At 39.6% G+C, this 15,427-nt stretch overlaps 1 protein-coding gene and 1 long non-coding RNA gene across 3 annotated transcripts in view; one reads left to right on the top strand and one right to left on the bottom strand.

The window, feature by feature from the left end:
- LOC124263546 overlaps positions 1-15,427 on the top strand; it is a 24,693-nt gene that overhangs the window by 7,362 nt on the left and 1,904 nt on the right. The window lies entirely within an intron of this gene.
- LOC124263538 (ankyrin-3-like) overlaps positions 13,792-15,427 on the bottom strand; it is a 21,915-nt gene continuing 20,279 nt past the window's right edge. Inside the window, exon 8 of one of the 2 annotated variants that reach the window (XM_046698200.1) lies at positions 13,792-14,216. In XM_046698200.1, the coding sequence (XP_046554156.1) occupies positions 14,123-14,216 (94 nt within the window). In that variant the 3' untranslated portion in view covers positions 13,792-14,122. The remainder of the gene's footprint in view (positions 14,217-15,427) is intronic. The other variant, XM_046698201.1, reaches the window with a different exon arrangement.

Here is a 15,427-nt window from a genome sequence, read left to right as displayed (position 1 = left end):
CTTTACAAGTGTGCATTACATTCCTTCGCCTTTTTATGTTTAATATTCATTTTCACTTCCTGAAATAGCGGCAAATATTCGATCACATGAGTATACATTTGACTTCAACAAACTAAACATATAACTGAAACAAAATATATGAATTGCAATCCGCAGCAAAAAATGAATAATAATTTATACACTACGTTAGAGCTGGGGTTGCAAGTGACGGGCGAGCGTCGTTTATTCAAAAGGCAATATCATGGAAAATCTCCCCAACCACATGTTGATATGGCGAATGTCAAACATGTAGAAGATCAAAAGTCATTAACGTCGCCTACATCTCACGCATGGTGATGCGACGCCCACTTTAAATACATTTCAGCCAGATAAGAAAGGCATGTACGTATAGTGAATATGCTACTGCAGGCGATACAACATGTCCCACTGCCGTGCTCTCAGTCACACAGCACAACCCACAAAGCACAACATGGACTACGGCTGATAGTGGTGTGCAGCACAGATCGCTACATACATGTCTGGCTAAACTGGCAGCTGACATAACCCTATGTGAATGTATGTAGCTCTTCCAGTGCTGGTTTACTGAGGTTTTATAGATCCAGGGATAATGGTCTTGCATATTGACAGCAATTCTTTTGTTCAGTCTAAAGTCATATGTTCACAATACCCTTTCTGATATGTAAGTGGGGGCAGGTTGTTGAGCGTGAAAGTATCCAGAAGTGCACAGCTGTATGTGAAAGTATATAGATGTTTTCACTATTGCCTTTATGATGTATATTTGTTAACGTTATTCAAAACCAGGTGTGGTGACTTTTGCTTACAATAAATCTGTGTGAAAGGAACTTTATAGTCCCTTATCACCATGATGCATCAAACAAAATGTCTGACAATAATGGCATTACGAGGCGGTGTGTCACTGTAACCTCCAACTTGTGTAGGACTGGACCCCTCTGTATGTGTGTACATGTAATGGTACCCCTGTTGTACGCTATTTATACAACTACTCACTGTAGTCACCGTCAGTGGAGCCATTCGTTGTCGGTATGAAGTTGTTCAAGTTATAAGGGACATGCGTTTTGTTCGTACAAGATTCACTAATGATCCACTCATAATTCACTCATGATCCACTCATGATTCACTCATGATCCACTGTGGAAGCTTCAGTGGCTGAGTGGGTTAGACTGCTTACTTTGTGTGCAGGAGATTAGGTGATGACTCTGAGAGTGTGGGGTCGAATCCCGGATGGGACTCAACCTAATACAAGTACGAGAATCTGTATTTTACTGAGGCAGTGTAAACCCAAAACACATTTTCCTTTTATGGTAGTCAACAGCTTAACTGTCTTTACATGGAGAAGGTGTATGCGTCACACAAGGACATGCATATTGCAAACAGCTACCTGCATTCATACAATGTGAATTTAATGATTCATTGGTTTCAGAAGAAAGCTGGCATCAGTAAAGGTATTAGGCAAGCCGTTTGCCCTGTTTGTGACTAGATAATGTTTGATGTAACACTTTATTCTGTATTATTATATGAAAAGTGTGATCCTTATCTTCCATGATGTCTACTGATGGAACTATGGAAGCATAAACCACCCACTTTACTAAAATACATTCTGTATATAGAATATATATGCGTATAGTATATAGTCAAGCGAGAGACAGATGCATGACAACTAAATATGTGATCACACACGAAACAAGACCGCCCTTTTCTTTGGATTACGATAGGTGTAACTGTAGTGCTATGGGAAGATATTTCATGTGTTGGTCAAAGATTGACAAACATCCACATTTCGGGATTTGAGATGATGGCGACCCCGTATCAACACATAGGGGAGTGGTACTGAAGTTTAGGAATTCGTTTGAAATATACATCTAATTGTCTGTGGCTCTGAAGGTGTGACCCTGTACATATACAGAGGATATTAAATGAGCGTAAACATAGTATGATATGGGTACGAATATAATATTCTGTTTATTAGTCGTAAAATTGAGCAAAATATACCCAAATCTACTTTCAAACATAGGCTGGCTTCTCGTCGTCGCGGCATGTCGAACGCAACGTGATAGAACTGAAATGTCATAGTATTGTTCATGACGTCACGTCAGCATGATAAAGTGATATTTTACCCTAGGGCATAGTATGAAATATATGAACCCCGATATGATCGCCCTCGCAGGTAATAAAACACGATAGATCACCTATACTTACACACGTTGAACGTAGGTAGTGTATGCATGGTTCATGATGACGACACAATACCTCGTCACCTATTCCCGTATGACTCCCATTACAATACGTCACTGTCCTTTACATACCCATGGTATACTCACAGTTGTACAGTCGACTCGGCTTTTAACAGAGATTTCTAATGGACGTTGAAAGGTTTTTATCGTATTTAAGTCTCCAGGGGCAGTGGGGTAGCTGAAGACCCGTGTTTGATTCGGCACATGGGTACAAAGTGTGAAGCCTATTTCTGGTGTGATATTGCTGGAATATTGCTAAAAGAGGCGTAAAACTAAACTCGGCCACTTTATGTCTCCAATACAATAGACATGTGAAGATTCGGGATAGAACAGGTCTTAAGCAACCCATGCTTGCTGTGAAAGGCGACTATGCTTGTCGTAAGAGGCGACTAACGGGATCGGGTGCTCAGGCTCGCTGACTTGGTTGACACATGTCATCGGTTCCCAATTGCGCAAATCGATGCTTATGCTGTTGATCACTAGATTGTATGGTCCAGACTCGATTATTTACAGACCGTCGCCATATAGCTGTAATACTGCTGAGTGCGGCGTAAAACGCAACTCACTCACTCCATTACAATACATGCTAACTCGTTCCATTGAAGCGTGGTTCATGGAGCACCGGGCATGTTACCGTGCCAGTAAGTGACCTGGATAAGTTATAATTATTTTCATTTTTAGTTCAAAACCATGGGTTATGTGTTGCTAGTTATGCTTTCCCTTCATTAAAGTTTTAGGACGACATGCGACATAATATATCTTTCAAACATTTCAGTGTGAATTTATCATATGTGTTGTTTGGATGGTGATTGTAAATTCGTTTTCATTTCCACGAGATAAGGACACACTTTCGACGTTTGAAAGAACATTTACATTTGTTTTGAAAGTTTCTATATCAGGATAACATGTCAAGTGACGGGGAACTACTTGAACTAGATTTTATTCTTTAATCTTCTGGGGGCCAGGTATAATGTCATGGCAGCGACGTGATATCTGTTACAATTTCATTAATTTGTAGAATATTGTGTATACCGCACTGACTTTTGTCATATAGATGGCTGGCAGTTGAAACCAGTTATCATCAATATAATGGCATAGTGCAGTGTGCAGTTGTCAGCCCATGTCGCCGGTTGAACAAAGTGCATTTCCTTTTATAGTAGTTATCAGCTGTAAACTGCCTTTACATGGGGAAGGTGTATGCGTCACACAAGGTCTACATGACTATACCAAACTGCTATCTGCATACATGCTTCATTGCAGTCACAATTCCCGTCACCACTAAATGAAAACCATAACATATATGGTAGAAGCAAAAGCTGGTATCAGTCAAGGTATTATGTTAGTTGTTTACCATGTGTGTGGCTATATTTAGCTCAACTGTAGTACATTCTCCCGTTTGATATTGTTTGGACTGCTGGTAACAATTGAATTGAATTGCTCTCCCACTGACATTGTCACAGCAGGGAGCTCTTTCACCATTGAATTGGCAGTGATTGTATGAACTGAAATATCCAATGTGCGTGGATCGTGTCCTTCTATAACGCCATGGTAGGTGCACGCCAAACTAAAGGTGATATACCTGACACTGCGAGGGTATGAGAGGCATCTGACTCGATGGTGTGGAGTGTAACAGTGTCCCTCCATTTCTCTTTATGGTATACTTTGTCTACTAGTGATATTCCCATACAACATATCCACGTATTACTGGAACATGGAGTTGCTGAAACAAATAATATACAAATATATACCCATGATCTAGTCACAATTGTTAAATCTCTGTGTAGCATGTGGAATGGGTTTCGTCGCTTCTGTAATAAGCAGGGGATAGGTGCACACATTTAACATACAGTTTTAACGTATACTGATTACGACCATCTACTGAGATATTTTCACCTCAGCCGTTAAATTACACAAGAGTTCACTGATGGAAATAATGTTCAAACTCAACCAGACAATGGAGCAGGTGACCAATAAATGTTGCCTGCCCGTCTTGAAAGTTGTCTGCCCGCAATTTTCACTCATAGATTGCATTCATAACTATTTCAAATGTGAATTAATTCAGCAAATTAAAAACGTCAAGCATGAAATTCGATACAGAGTGACATCCCCAGCCTATGACATTTGAAAAGAGTATGTTAAGCTTGCAATTCCCCTTATCGGTTTACATCATCAAAATGATTAATTTTCTGAAAAAGTTTAGTAGCGAAATTTAGAGCAATAAACATTGTAATATATCTTCTATTCATACTAAGTTTCCAAAAGGGAGGTATTCTATCAAGATTAGTATTTTCGTATTTTAATAATTTACAAGTACTGTAGAAATTGTTTGCATAACGATTTAAGTCAATTTGAATTCGTGGTTCATAACCTGTGCCGACACTATTTTATCTTCAAATCTCACTTTTTTCACCACTGAATTGGCAGTGATAATATGAACTCAAATATCCAATCTTCCTTAATCTGTGCTGACGTTATTTTACTTTCAAACCTCAGAGTCAGTTCATCGCCAACCCCTGCACATAAACCGTCATGTATCATCTAAACCGGAAATGAATGACCATGGCACTGGGTGAGTGTTAGACTGTTCTCCACTAAGTCACGTGGTCGATACTACCCGGCACAACATCGATATTTCCAACTTTTAACGCACCAGAAATCAACCGTATGTTACTTAGATAACTCCTAATTTCGGATTACTAAATCAAACTTACTGCTACTGAAGGAGGAGTTTTTAAACATCAAGTCATCATGATTTAATAAAGTAAATAGAAAAAAAGGTATGAAGGTCCGGGTTAGAATTGATCTACAGCAACCCATGTGTTTAGAGGGGACTAACGGTATCGGATGGTCAGGCTCGTGAACATGATGACACATGTCACCGTATCCTAGCTGTATAGATGCTCATGCTGTTGATCAGTGGATTGTCGAGTCCAGGCTTCAATATTAACAGACTGCCGGCACATAGCTGGAGTATTGCTGAGTGTGGCGTTAAACAACAAACCAACCATAACATGTATTCATTTATAGAGCATTTACAAATCATGTCCTCTTCATTTTCATTTCCTAAAATTGAGGCTCAGGTTTGACATTCAGTATAGATTATTTTTATATGATCCACTCATCCCTGATGGAGTTGTTAGGCTGCTGTTACTTACAGAGTAGACTATATGAAAAGATGGGTGTAAATCGTATTAGGTTATTACGTTGACACTGTAACGGACTGTTTTGTCGACTAAGGTACAGGAATGTGTGATGAGTTGTGTTCCTTCCACGAGCCACAGTCGTGTAAACCTGAATCATTCTTGTCATTATGCAAACTACTTGGGAACGGCATGAATAACCTATGGTGTGAGTTTTATGCATGTTCCGTGTAGAGAGCATTGCGTGAAATGCAATATATAAGTGGGTCAGAATGGGACGTAAACAGAAAATGGGTAATCCAACGTTTGTACACACACTGATTAAATGACCCTGGTAACAAATTGTCATGTAAAATGTATACAGACTGGACCATCAAGTCATCCCAAGTTTCTATATAAAGTATAATTATATTACACTGGTCACACACTGTCATGTATACGGTACACAGACTCGATCACCATGTCATCCCACGTTTGTATATATAGTATGAACATATGACACTGGTCCCACACTGTCATGTATATGGTATACAGACTCGACCACCATGTCATCCCACGTTTGTATATATAGTATGATGATATTACATTGGTCCCACACTGTCATGTATACGGTATACAGACTCGACCACCATGTCATCCCACGTTTGTATATATAGTATGATGATATTACACTGGTCACACACTGTCATGTATACGGTATACAGACTCGACCACCATGTCATCCCACGTTTGTATATATAGTATGATGATATTACACTGGTCACACACTGTCATGTATACGGTATACAGACTCGACCACCATGTCATCCCACGTTTGTATATATAGTATAATGATATTACACTGGTCACACACTGTCATGTATACGGTATACAGACTCGACCACCATGTCATCCCACGTTTGTATATATATAGTATGATGATATTACACTGGTCACCACACTGTCATGTATACGGTATACAGACTGGACCACCATGTCATCCCACGTTTGTATATATAGTATGATGATATTACACTGGTCACACACTGTCATGTATACGGTATACAGACTCGACCACCATGTCATCCCACGTTTGTATATATAGTATAATGATATTACACTGGTCACACACTGTCATGTATACGGTATACAGACTCGACCACCATGTCATCCCACGTTTGTATATATAGTATAACGATATTACACTGGTCACACACAGTATTGTATACGGTATACAGACTCGACAACCATGTCATCCCACGTTTATATATAGTTTAATGATATTACACTGGTTCCACACTGTCATGTATACGGTATACAGACTCGACCACCATGTCATCCCACGTTTGTATATATAGTATGATGATATTACACTGGTCACACACTGTCATGTATACGGTATACAGACTCGACCACCATGTCATCCCACGTTTGTATATATAGTATAATGATATTACACTGGTCACACACTGTCATGTATACGGTATACAGACTCGACCACCATGTCATCCCACGTTTGTATATATAGTATAATGATATTACACTGGTCACACACTGTCATGTATACGGTATACAGACTCGACCACCATGTCATCCAACGTTTGTATATATAGTATGATGATATTACACTGGTCACACACTGTCATGTATACGGTATACAGACTCGACCACCATGTCATCCCACGTTTGTATATATAGTATAATGATATTACACTGGTCACACACTGTCATGTATACGGTATACAGACTCGACCACCATGTCATCCCACGTTTGTATATATAGTATAATGATATTACACTGGTCACACACTGTCATGTATACGGTATACAGACTCGACCACCATGTCATCCCACGTTTGTATATATAAGTATAATGATATTACACTGGTCACACACTGTCATGTATACGGTATACAGACTGGACCACCATGTCATCCCACGTTTGTATATATAGTATAATGATATTACACTGGTCACACACTGTCATGTATACGGTATACAGACTCGACCACCATGTCATCCCACGTTTGTATATATGTTATAATGATATTACACTGGTCACACACTGTCATGTATACGGTATACAGACTCGACCACCATGTCATCCCACGTTTGTATATATAGTATAATGATATTACACTGGTCACACACTGTCATGTATACGGTATACAGACTCGACCACCATGTCATCCCACGTTTGTATATATAGTATAATGATATTACACTGGTCACACACTGTCATGTATACGGTATACAGACTCGACCACCATGTCATCCCACGTTTGTATATATAGTATAATGATATTACACTGGTCACACACTGTCATGTATACGGTATACAGACTCGACCACCATGTCATCCCACGTTTGTATATATAGTATAATGATATTACACTGGTCACACACTGTCATGTATACGGTATACAGACTGGACCACCATGTCATCCCACGTTTGTATATATAGTATAATGATATTACACTGGTCACACACTGTCATGTATACGGTATACAGACTCGACCACCATGTCATCCCACGTTTGTATATATAGTATAATGATATTACACTGGTCACACACTGTCATGTATACGGTATACAGACTCGACCACCATGTCATCCCACGTTTGTATATATAGTATAATGATATTACACTGGTCACACACTGTCATGTATACGGTATACAGACTCGACCACCACCATGTCATCCCACGTTTGTATATATAGTATAATGATATTACACTGGTCACACACTGTCATGTATACGGTATACAGACTCGACCACCATGTCATCCCACGTTTGTATATATAGTATAATGATATTACACTGGTCACACACTGTCATGTATACGGTATACAGACTCGACCACCATGTCATCCCACGTTTGTATATATAGTATAATGATATTACACTGGTCACACACTGTCATGTATACGGTATACAGACTGGACCACCATGTCATCCCACGTTTGTATATATAGTATAATGATATTACACTGGTCACACACTGTCATGTATACGGTATACAGACTCGACCACCATGTCATCCCACGTTGTATATATAGTATAATGATATTACACTGGTCACACACTGTCATGTATACGGTATACAGACTCGACCACCATGTCATCCCACGTTTGTATATATAGTATAATGATATTACACTGGTCACACACTGTCATGTATACGGTATACAGACTCGACCACCATGTCATCCCACGTTTGTATATATAGTATAATGATATTACACTGGTCACACACTGTCATGTATACGGTATACAGACTCGACCACCATGTCATCCCACGTTTGTATATATAGTATAATGATATTACACTGGTCACACACTGTCATGTATACGGTATACAGACTCGACCACCATGTCATCCCACGTTTGTATATATAGTATAATGATATTACACTGGTCACACACTGTCATGTATACGGTATACAGACTCGACCACCATGTCATCCCACGTTTGTATATATAGTATAATGATATTACACTGGTCACACACTGTCATGTATACGGTATACAGACTCGACCACCATGTCATCCCACGTTTGTATATATAGTATAATGATATTACACTGGTCACACACTGTCATGTATACGGTATACAGACTCGACCACCATGTCATCCCACGTTTGTATATATAGTATAATGATATTACACTGGTCACACTGTCATGTATACGGTATACAGACTCGACCACCATGTCATCCCACGTTTGTATATATAGTATAATGATATTACACTGGTCACACACACTGTCATGTATACGGTATACAGACTCGACCACCATGTCATCCCACGTTTGTATATATAGTATAATGATATTACACTGGTCACACACTGTCATGTATACGGTATACAGACTCGACCACCATGTCATCCCACGTTTGTATATATAGTATAATGATATTACACTGGTCACACACTGTCATGTATACGGTATACAGACTCGACCACCATGTCATCCCACGTTTGTATATATAGTATAATGATATTACACTGGTCACACACTGTCATGTATACGGTATACAGACTCGACCACCATGTCATCCCACGTTTGTATATATAGTATAATGATATTACACTGGTCACACACTGTCATGTATACGGTATACAGACTCGACCACCATGTCATCCCACGTTTGTATATATAGTATAATGATATTACACTGGTCACACACTGTCATGTATACGGTATACAGACTCGACCACCATGTCATCCCACGTTTGTATATATAGTATAATGATATTACACTGGTCACACACTGTCATGTATACGGTATACAGACTCGACCACCATGTCATCCCACGTTTGTATATATAGTATAATGATATTACACTGGTCACACACTGTCATGTATACGGTATACAGACTCGACCACCATGTCATCCCACGTTTGTATATATAGTATAATGATATTACACTGGTCACACACTGTCATGTATACGGTATACAGACTCGACCACCATGTCATCCCACGTTTGTATATATAGTATAATGATATTACACTGGTCACACACTGTCATGTATACGGTATACAGACTCGACCACCATGTCATCCCACGTTTGTATATATAGTATAATGATATTACACTGGTCACACACTGTCATGTATACGGTATACAGACTCGACCACCATGTCATCCCACGTTTGTATATATAGTATAATGATATTACACTGGTCACACACTGTCATGTATACGGTATACAGACTCGACCACCATGTCATCCCACGTTTGTATATATAGTATAATGATATTACACTGGTCACACACTGTCATGTATACGGTATACAGACTGACCACCATGTCATCCCACGTTTGTATATATAGTATAATGATATTACACTGGTCACACACTGTCATGTATACGGTATACAGACTCGACCACCATGTCATCCCACGTTTGTATATATAGTATAATGATATTACACTGGTCACACACTGTCATGTATACGGTATACAGACTGGACCACCATGTCATCCCACGTTTGTATATATAGTATAATGATATTACACTGGTCACACACTGTCATGTATACGGTATACAGACTCGACCACCATGTCATCCCACGTTTGTATATATAGTATAATGATATTACACTGGTCACACACTGTCATGTATACGGTATACAGACTCGACCACCATGTCATCCCACGTTTGTATATATAGTATAATGATATTACACTGGTCACACACTGTCATGTATACGGTATACAGACTCGACCACCATGTCATCCCACGTTTGTATATATATAGTATAATGATATTACACTGGTCACACACTGTCATGTATACGGTATACAGACTCGACCACCATGTCATCCCACGTTTGTATATATAGTATAATGATATTACACTGGTCACACACTGTCATGTATACGGTATACAGACTCGACCACCATGTCATCCCACGTTTGTATATATAGTATAATGATATTACACTGGTCACACACTGTCATGTATACGGTATACAGACTCGACCACCATGTCATCCCACGTTTGTATATATAGTATAATGATATTACACTGGTCACACACTGTCATGTATACGGTATACAGACTCGACCACCATGTCATCCCACGTTTGTATATATAGTATAATGATATTACACTGGTCACACACACTGTCATGTATACGGTATACAGACTCGACCACCATGTCATCCCACGTTTGTATATATAGTATAATGATATTACACTGGTCACACACTGTCATGTATACGGTATACAGACTCGACCACCATGTCATCCCACGTTTGTATATATAGTATAATGATATTACACTGGTCACACACTGTCATGTATACGGTATACAGACTCGACCACCATGTCATCCCACGTTTGTATATATAGTATAATGATATTACACTGGTCACACACTGTCATGTATACGGTATACAGACTCGACCACCATGTCATCCCACGTTTGTATATATAGTATAATGATATTACACTGGTCACACACTGTCATGTATACGGTATACAGACTCGACCACCATGTCATCCCACGTTTGTATATATAGTATAATGATATTACACTGGTCACACACTGTCATGTATACGGTATACAGACTCTACCACCATGTCATCCCACGTTTGTATATAAAGTATAATGATCTTACACTGATCACACACTGTCATGTATACGGTATACAGACTCGACCACCATGTCATCCCACGTTTGTATATATAGTATAATGATATTACACTGGTCACACACTGTCATGTATACGGTATACAGACTCGACCACCATGTCATCCCACGTTTGTATATATAGTATAATGATATTACACTGGTCACACACTGTATTGTATACGGTATACAGACTCGACCACCATGTCATCCAACGTTTGTATATATAGTATAATGATATTACACTGGTCACACACTGTCATGTATACGGTATACAGACTCGACCACCATGTCATCCCACGTTTGTATATATAGTATAATGATATTACACTGGTCACACACTGTCATGTATACGGTATACAGACTGGACCACCATGTCATCCCACGTTTGTATATATAGTATAATGATATTACACTGGTCACACACTGTCATGTATACGGTATACAGACTCGACCACCATGTCATCCCACGTTTGTATATATAGTATAATGATATTACACTGGTCACACACTGTCATGTATACGGTATACAGACTCGACCACCATGTCATCCCACGTTTGTGTATATAGTATAATGATATTACACTGGTCACACACAGTATTGTATACGGTATACAGACTCGACCACCATGTCATCCCACGTTTGTATATATAGTATAATGATATTACACTGGTCACACACTGTCATGTATACGGTATACAGACTCGACCACCATGTCATCCCACGTTTGTATATATAGTATAATGATATTACACTGGTCACACACTGTCATGTATACGGTATACAGACTCGACCACCATGTCATCCCACGTTTGTATATATAGTATAATGATATTACACTGGTCACACACTGTCATGTATACGGTATACAGACTGGACCACCATGTCATCCCACGTTTGTATATATAGTATAATGATATTACACTGGTCACACACTGTCATGTATTCGGTATACAGACTCGATCTATGTCATCCCACGTTTGTATATATAGTAAAATGATATTACACTGGTCACACACTGTTATGTATACGGTATACAGACTCGACTACCATGTCATCCCACGTTTGTATATATAGTATAATGATATTACACTGGTCACACACTGACATGTATACGGTATACAGACTGGACCACCATGTTATCCCACGGTTATATATATAGTATAATGGTATTACACTGGTCACACACTGGCATGTATACGGTAAATACGATTGGCACAGTGATTTCAAATAACCTCACTGTGTGGCAGTGGTCACCTCTAGAACAAACACACAAACACCGCCACACGTGTGATCATTGCCCTCTGTGAGCAGAAGAAGGGAGACAACTCCACCAAGTTCAGGTACACGCGACAGAGTGCTGGGTATGGACAGACTTGCAGTGAGAGGGGAACACAAGTAGTCGATGTCTCCTCAACACAGTCATGGTAGTTTGTGCATAAACTCTGCACGACACAAGGGAGGCTACTCCGTCAGTCCCATGCACAGACTGCTCACAATGCAGTCCCGGGTGCATTCCACACAAGTCACTGTCAGTGCAGTCATACCGACATCACCACAGCAGCGTGCACAGTACAAGGGAAATTCAACTATATATCACTAGGTAGTACATGTACAACCACACTGACAACACGCACAGACATTTATGAACTGAGTTTGTACTATATATACGGTTTTCGCAGTTCTCAGCAACAGTCTCACAAGTGGGACATCAGGAATGCTTCACACATTGTACCCACGTGCGGAGTCGAACACGGGCTATATATGATTAATCGTTCAGAGTGCTACGGGAAAATATCCAGTTTAAAGGTATTACATCCTACCCTGTCAGTTAATGGCCCAGAGTATGACCCTCCATCTCCTGGACGTCTACAAGTGTTACATCCTACCGTCAGAGGATGGCCCAGAGTATGACCCTCCAGCCCCTGGACATCTACAAGTGTTACATCCTTCCCTGTCAGCTGATGGCCCAGAGTATGACCCTCCAGCTCCTAGACATCTACAAGTGTTACATCCTACCGTCAGCTGATGGCCCAGAGTATGACCCTCCAGCTCCTAGACATCTATAAGTGTTACATCCTACCGTCAGCTGATGATCCAGAGTATGACCCTCCAGCTCCTAGACATCTATAAGTGTTACATCCTACCGTCAGCTGATGGCCCAGAGTATGACCCTCCAGCTGCTGGACATCTACAAGTGTTACATCCTACCGTCAGATGATGGCCCAGAGTATGACCCTCGAGCTCCTGGACATCTTCAAGTGTTACATCCTACCATCAGCTGATGGCCCAGAGTATGACCCTCCAGCTCCTGGACATCTACAAGTGTTACATCCTAACGTCAGCTGATGATCCAGAGTACGACCCTCCAGCTCCTGGACATCTTCAAGTGTTACATCCTACCGTCAGCTGATGGTCCAGAGTATGACCCTCCAGCTCATGGACATCTACAATTGGTACATCACAGCTACTTTGGCCTTTACGTCAACTGAACCTCAACCTCATTAATTCCGTAAACACCATTCACTGTCCAACTTTACTATGTATATATAGCCTTGCCTCCAGTATTGTACATCACTTGCTTAATAACGGTGTTAGCAGCTACACCGAAACGTCGCTCATATTAGTATTACAGATTTCGGATATCCATAGAACTCTCCTCGTTGTGAATCTCCCGTCCATGATAGGCGATAAACTGAAATGAAGATTCAAAAAACTATATCTGTAAAATGTTTTATTTAAGTTACAGCCGTAGAACAACATCTTGCAAATTCATATAGAAATATTTGTTGAAACACGCAATCAATTTGAACAGTGAATATAAATAACGTGTATGTCTTAACCCCAGACGCGATATAAACTGAAATAGCAAGCAATAGCTATGACTCTGTATCTGTAGTGAGATGGAACATCAAAGTCGTAGGCCAGACAGACAGATTGTTTATCCACGACTCACTTCTTAATACAAAAGTATAAACAGAGAATTTACAGTATAGCCACCCAAAATGGGTTATTTGAGACGATGTAAACCAAATGACACTATATTTACATAAAATATAGTTCTTATCACAAAGTGTATACGGTAGGTTATTTGTACATTAAAAGTGCATAAGATAATTAAATATACATTGTAAAAGTCTTTGCTAAAGATGGATGGGATAAAAGGATTATAAAACACACATATAGAACGTAAAGCACAGAAGGAGACTCTACCATAAAGAGTAAAAGTAAGTACACAAAAGATGTTTCCAACGATAAAATAATTAGATAGGATATAACAAATCTGTTCGGATAGTTAAAATAGCTTTACAGGTACATTACACATATTACAACACCTAGCGAGTTGAAACATGGAAACATGGAATCAATTAGAACAAACATATTTAAATGCTTTGTGTTCCTTAAAGGTCACATGCAACGTAAAACACAACTTTGCAGATTCTGATACCTTTCGGTATGGACATACCGAAACAAATAGTCAAAAAATGCAAATTCAACTTATAAAGTTGAAAAATAACGCGATGAAAAAAACCGCGCGAAATCGGAGTTCAAACGTTTCACTAATTTTCCCCAGAGATTTCTGGGGAAACGGGTTTCAACAGCTGGGCTGCGCCCATAGCACGTGCGCAAGTAAATAGGTTCGCGCAGCTTGGAAGCGGGTGAATACTCGGTGAAGGCCTTGGTGTGAGCTATTTTTCTAATGTTTTGTTGATATCTCACAGGCGCGAACTTTTTATATGTTATGACAGTAAATTAACTGTTTATATAATTTCATTTGTCTATTTCACCACACGTTCTTCTTACCGAGACGCTTTCTCAGTTCGATACTTAAAAGCAATGTCATTATTTGGCGTTGACTCAGTTTCTAACTGTGATATAGATATGTCGTTGTCACAGACAAAACTC

This window comes from Haliotis rubra, unplaced genomic scaffold (assembly GCF_003918875.1).
Source record: "Haliotis rubra isolate DU_JTF1 unplaced genomic scaffold, ASM391887v1 Scf889, whole genome shotgun sequence".
In the NCBI taxonomy this organism is placed as follows: domain Eukaryota; kingdom Metazoa; phylum Mollusca; class Gastropoda; order Lepetellida; family Haliotidae; genus Haliotis; species Haliotis rubra.
Note: the sequence above shows the minus strand (reverse complement) of the source record. Positions and strands in the feature narration are given on the sequence as shown.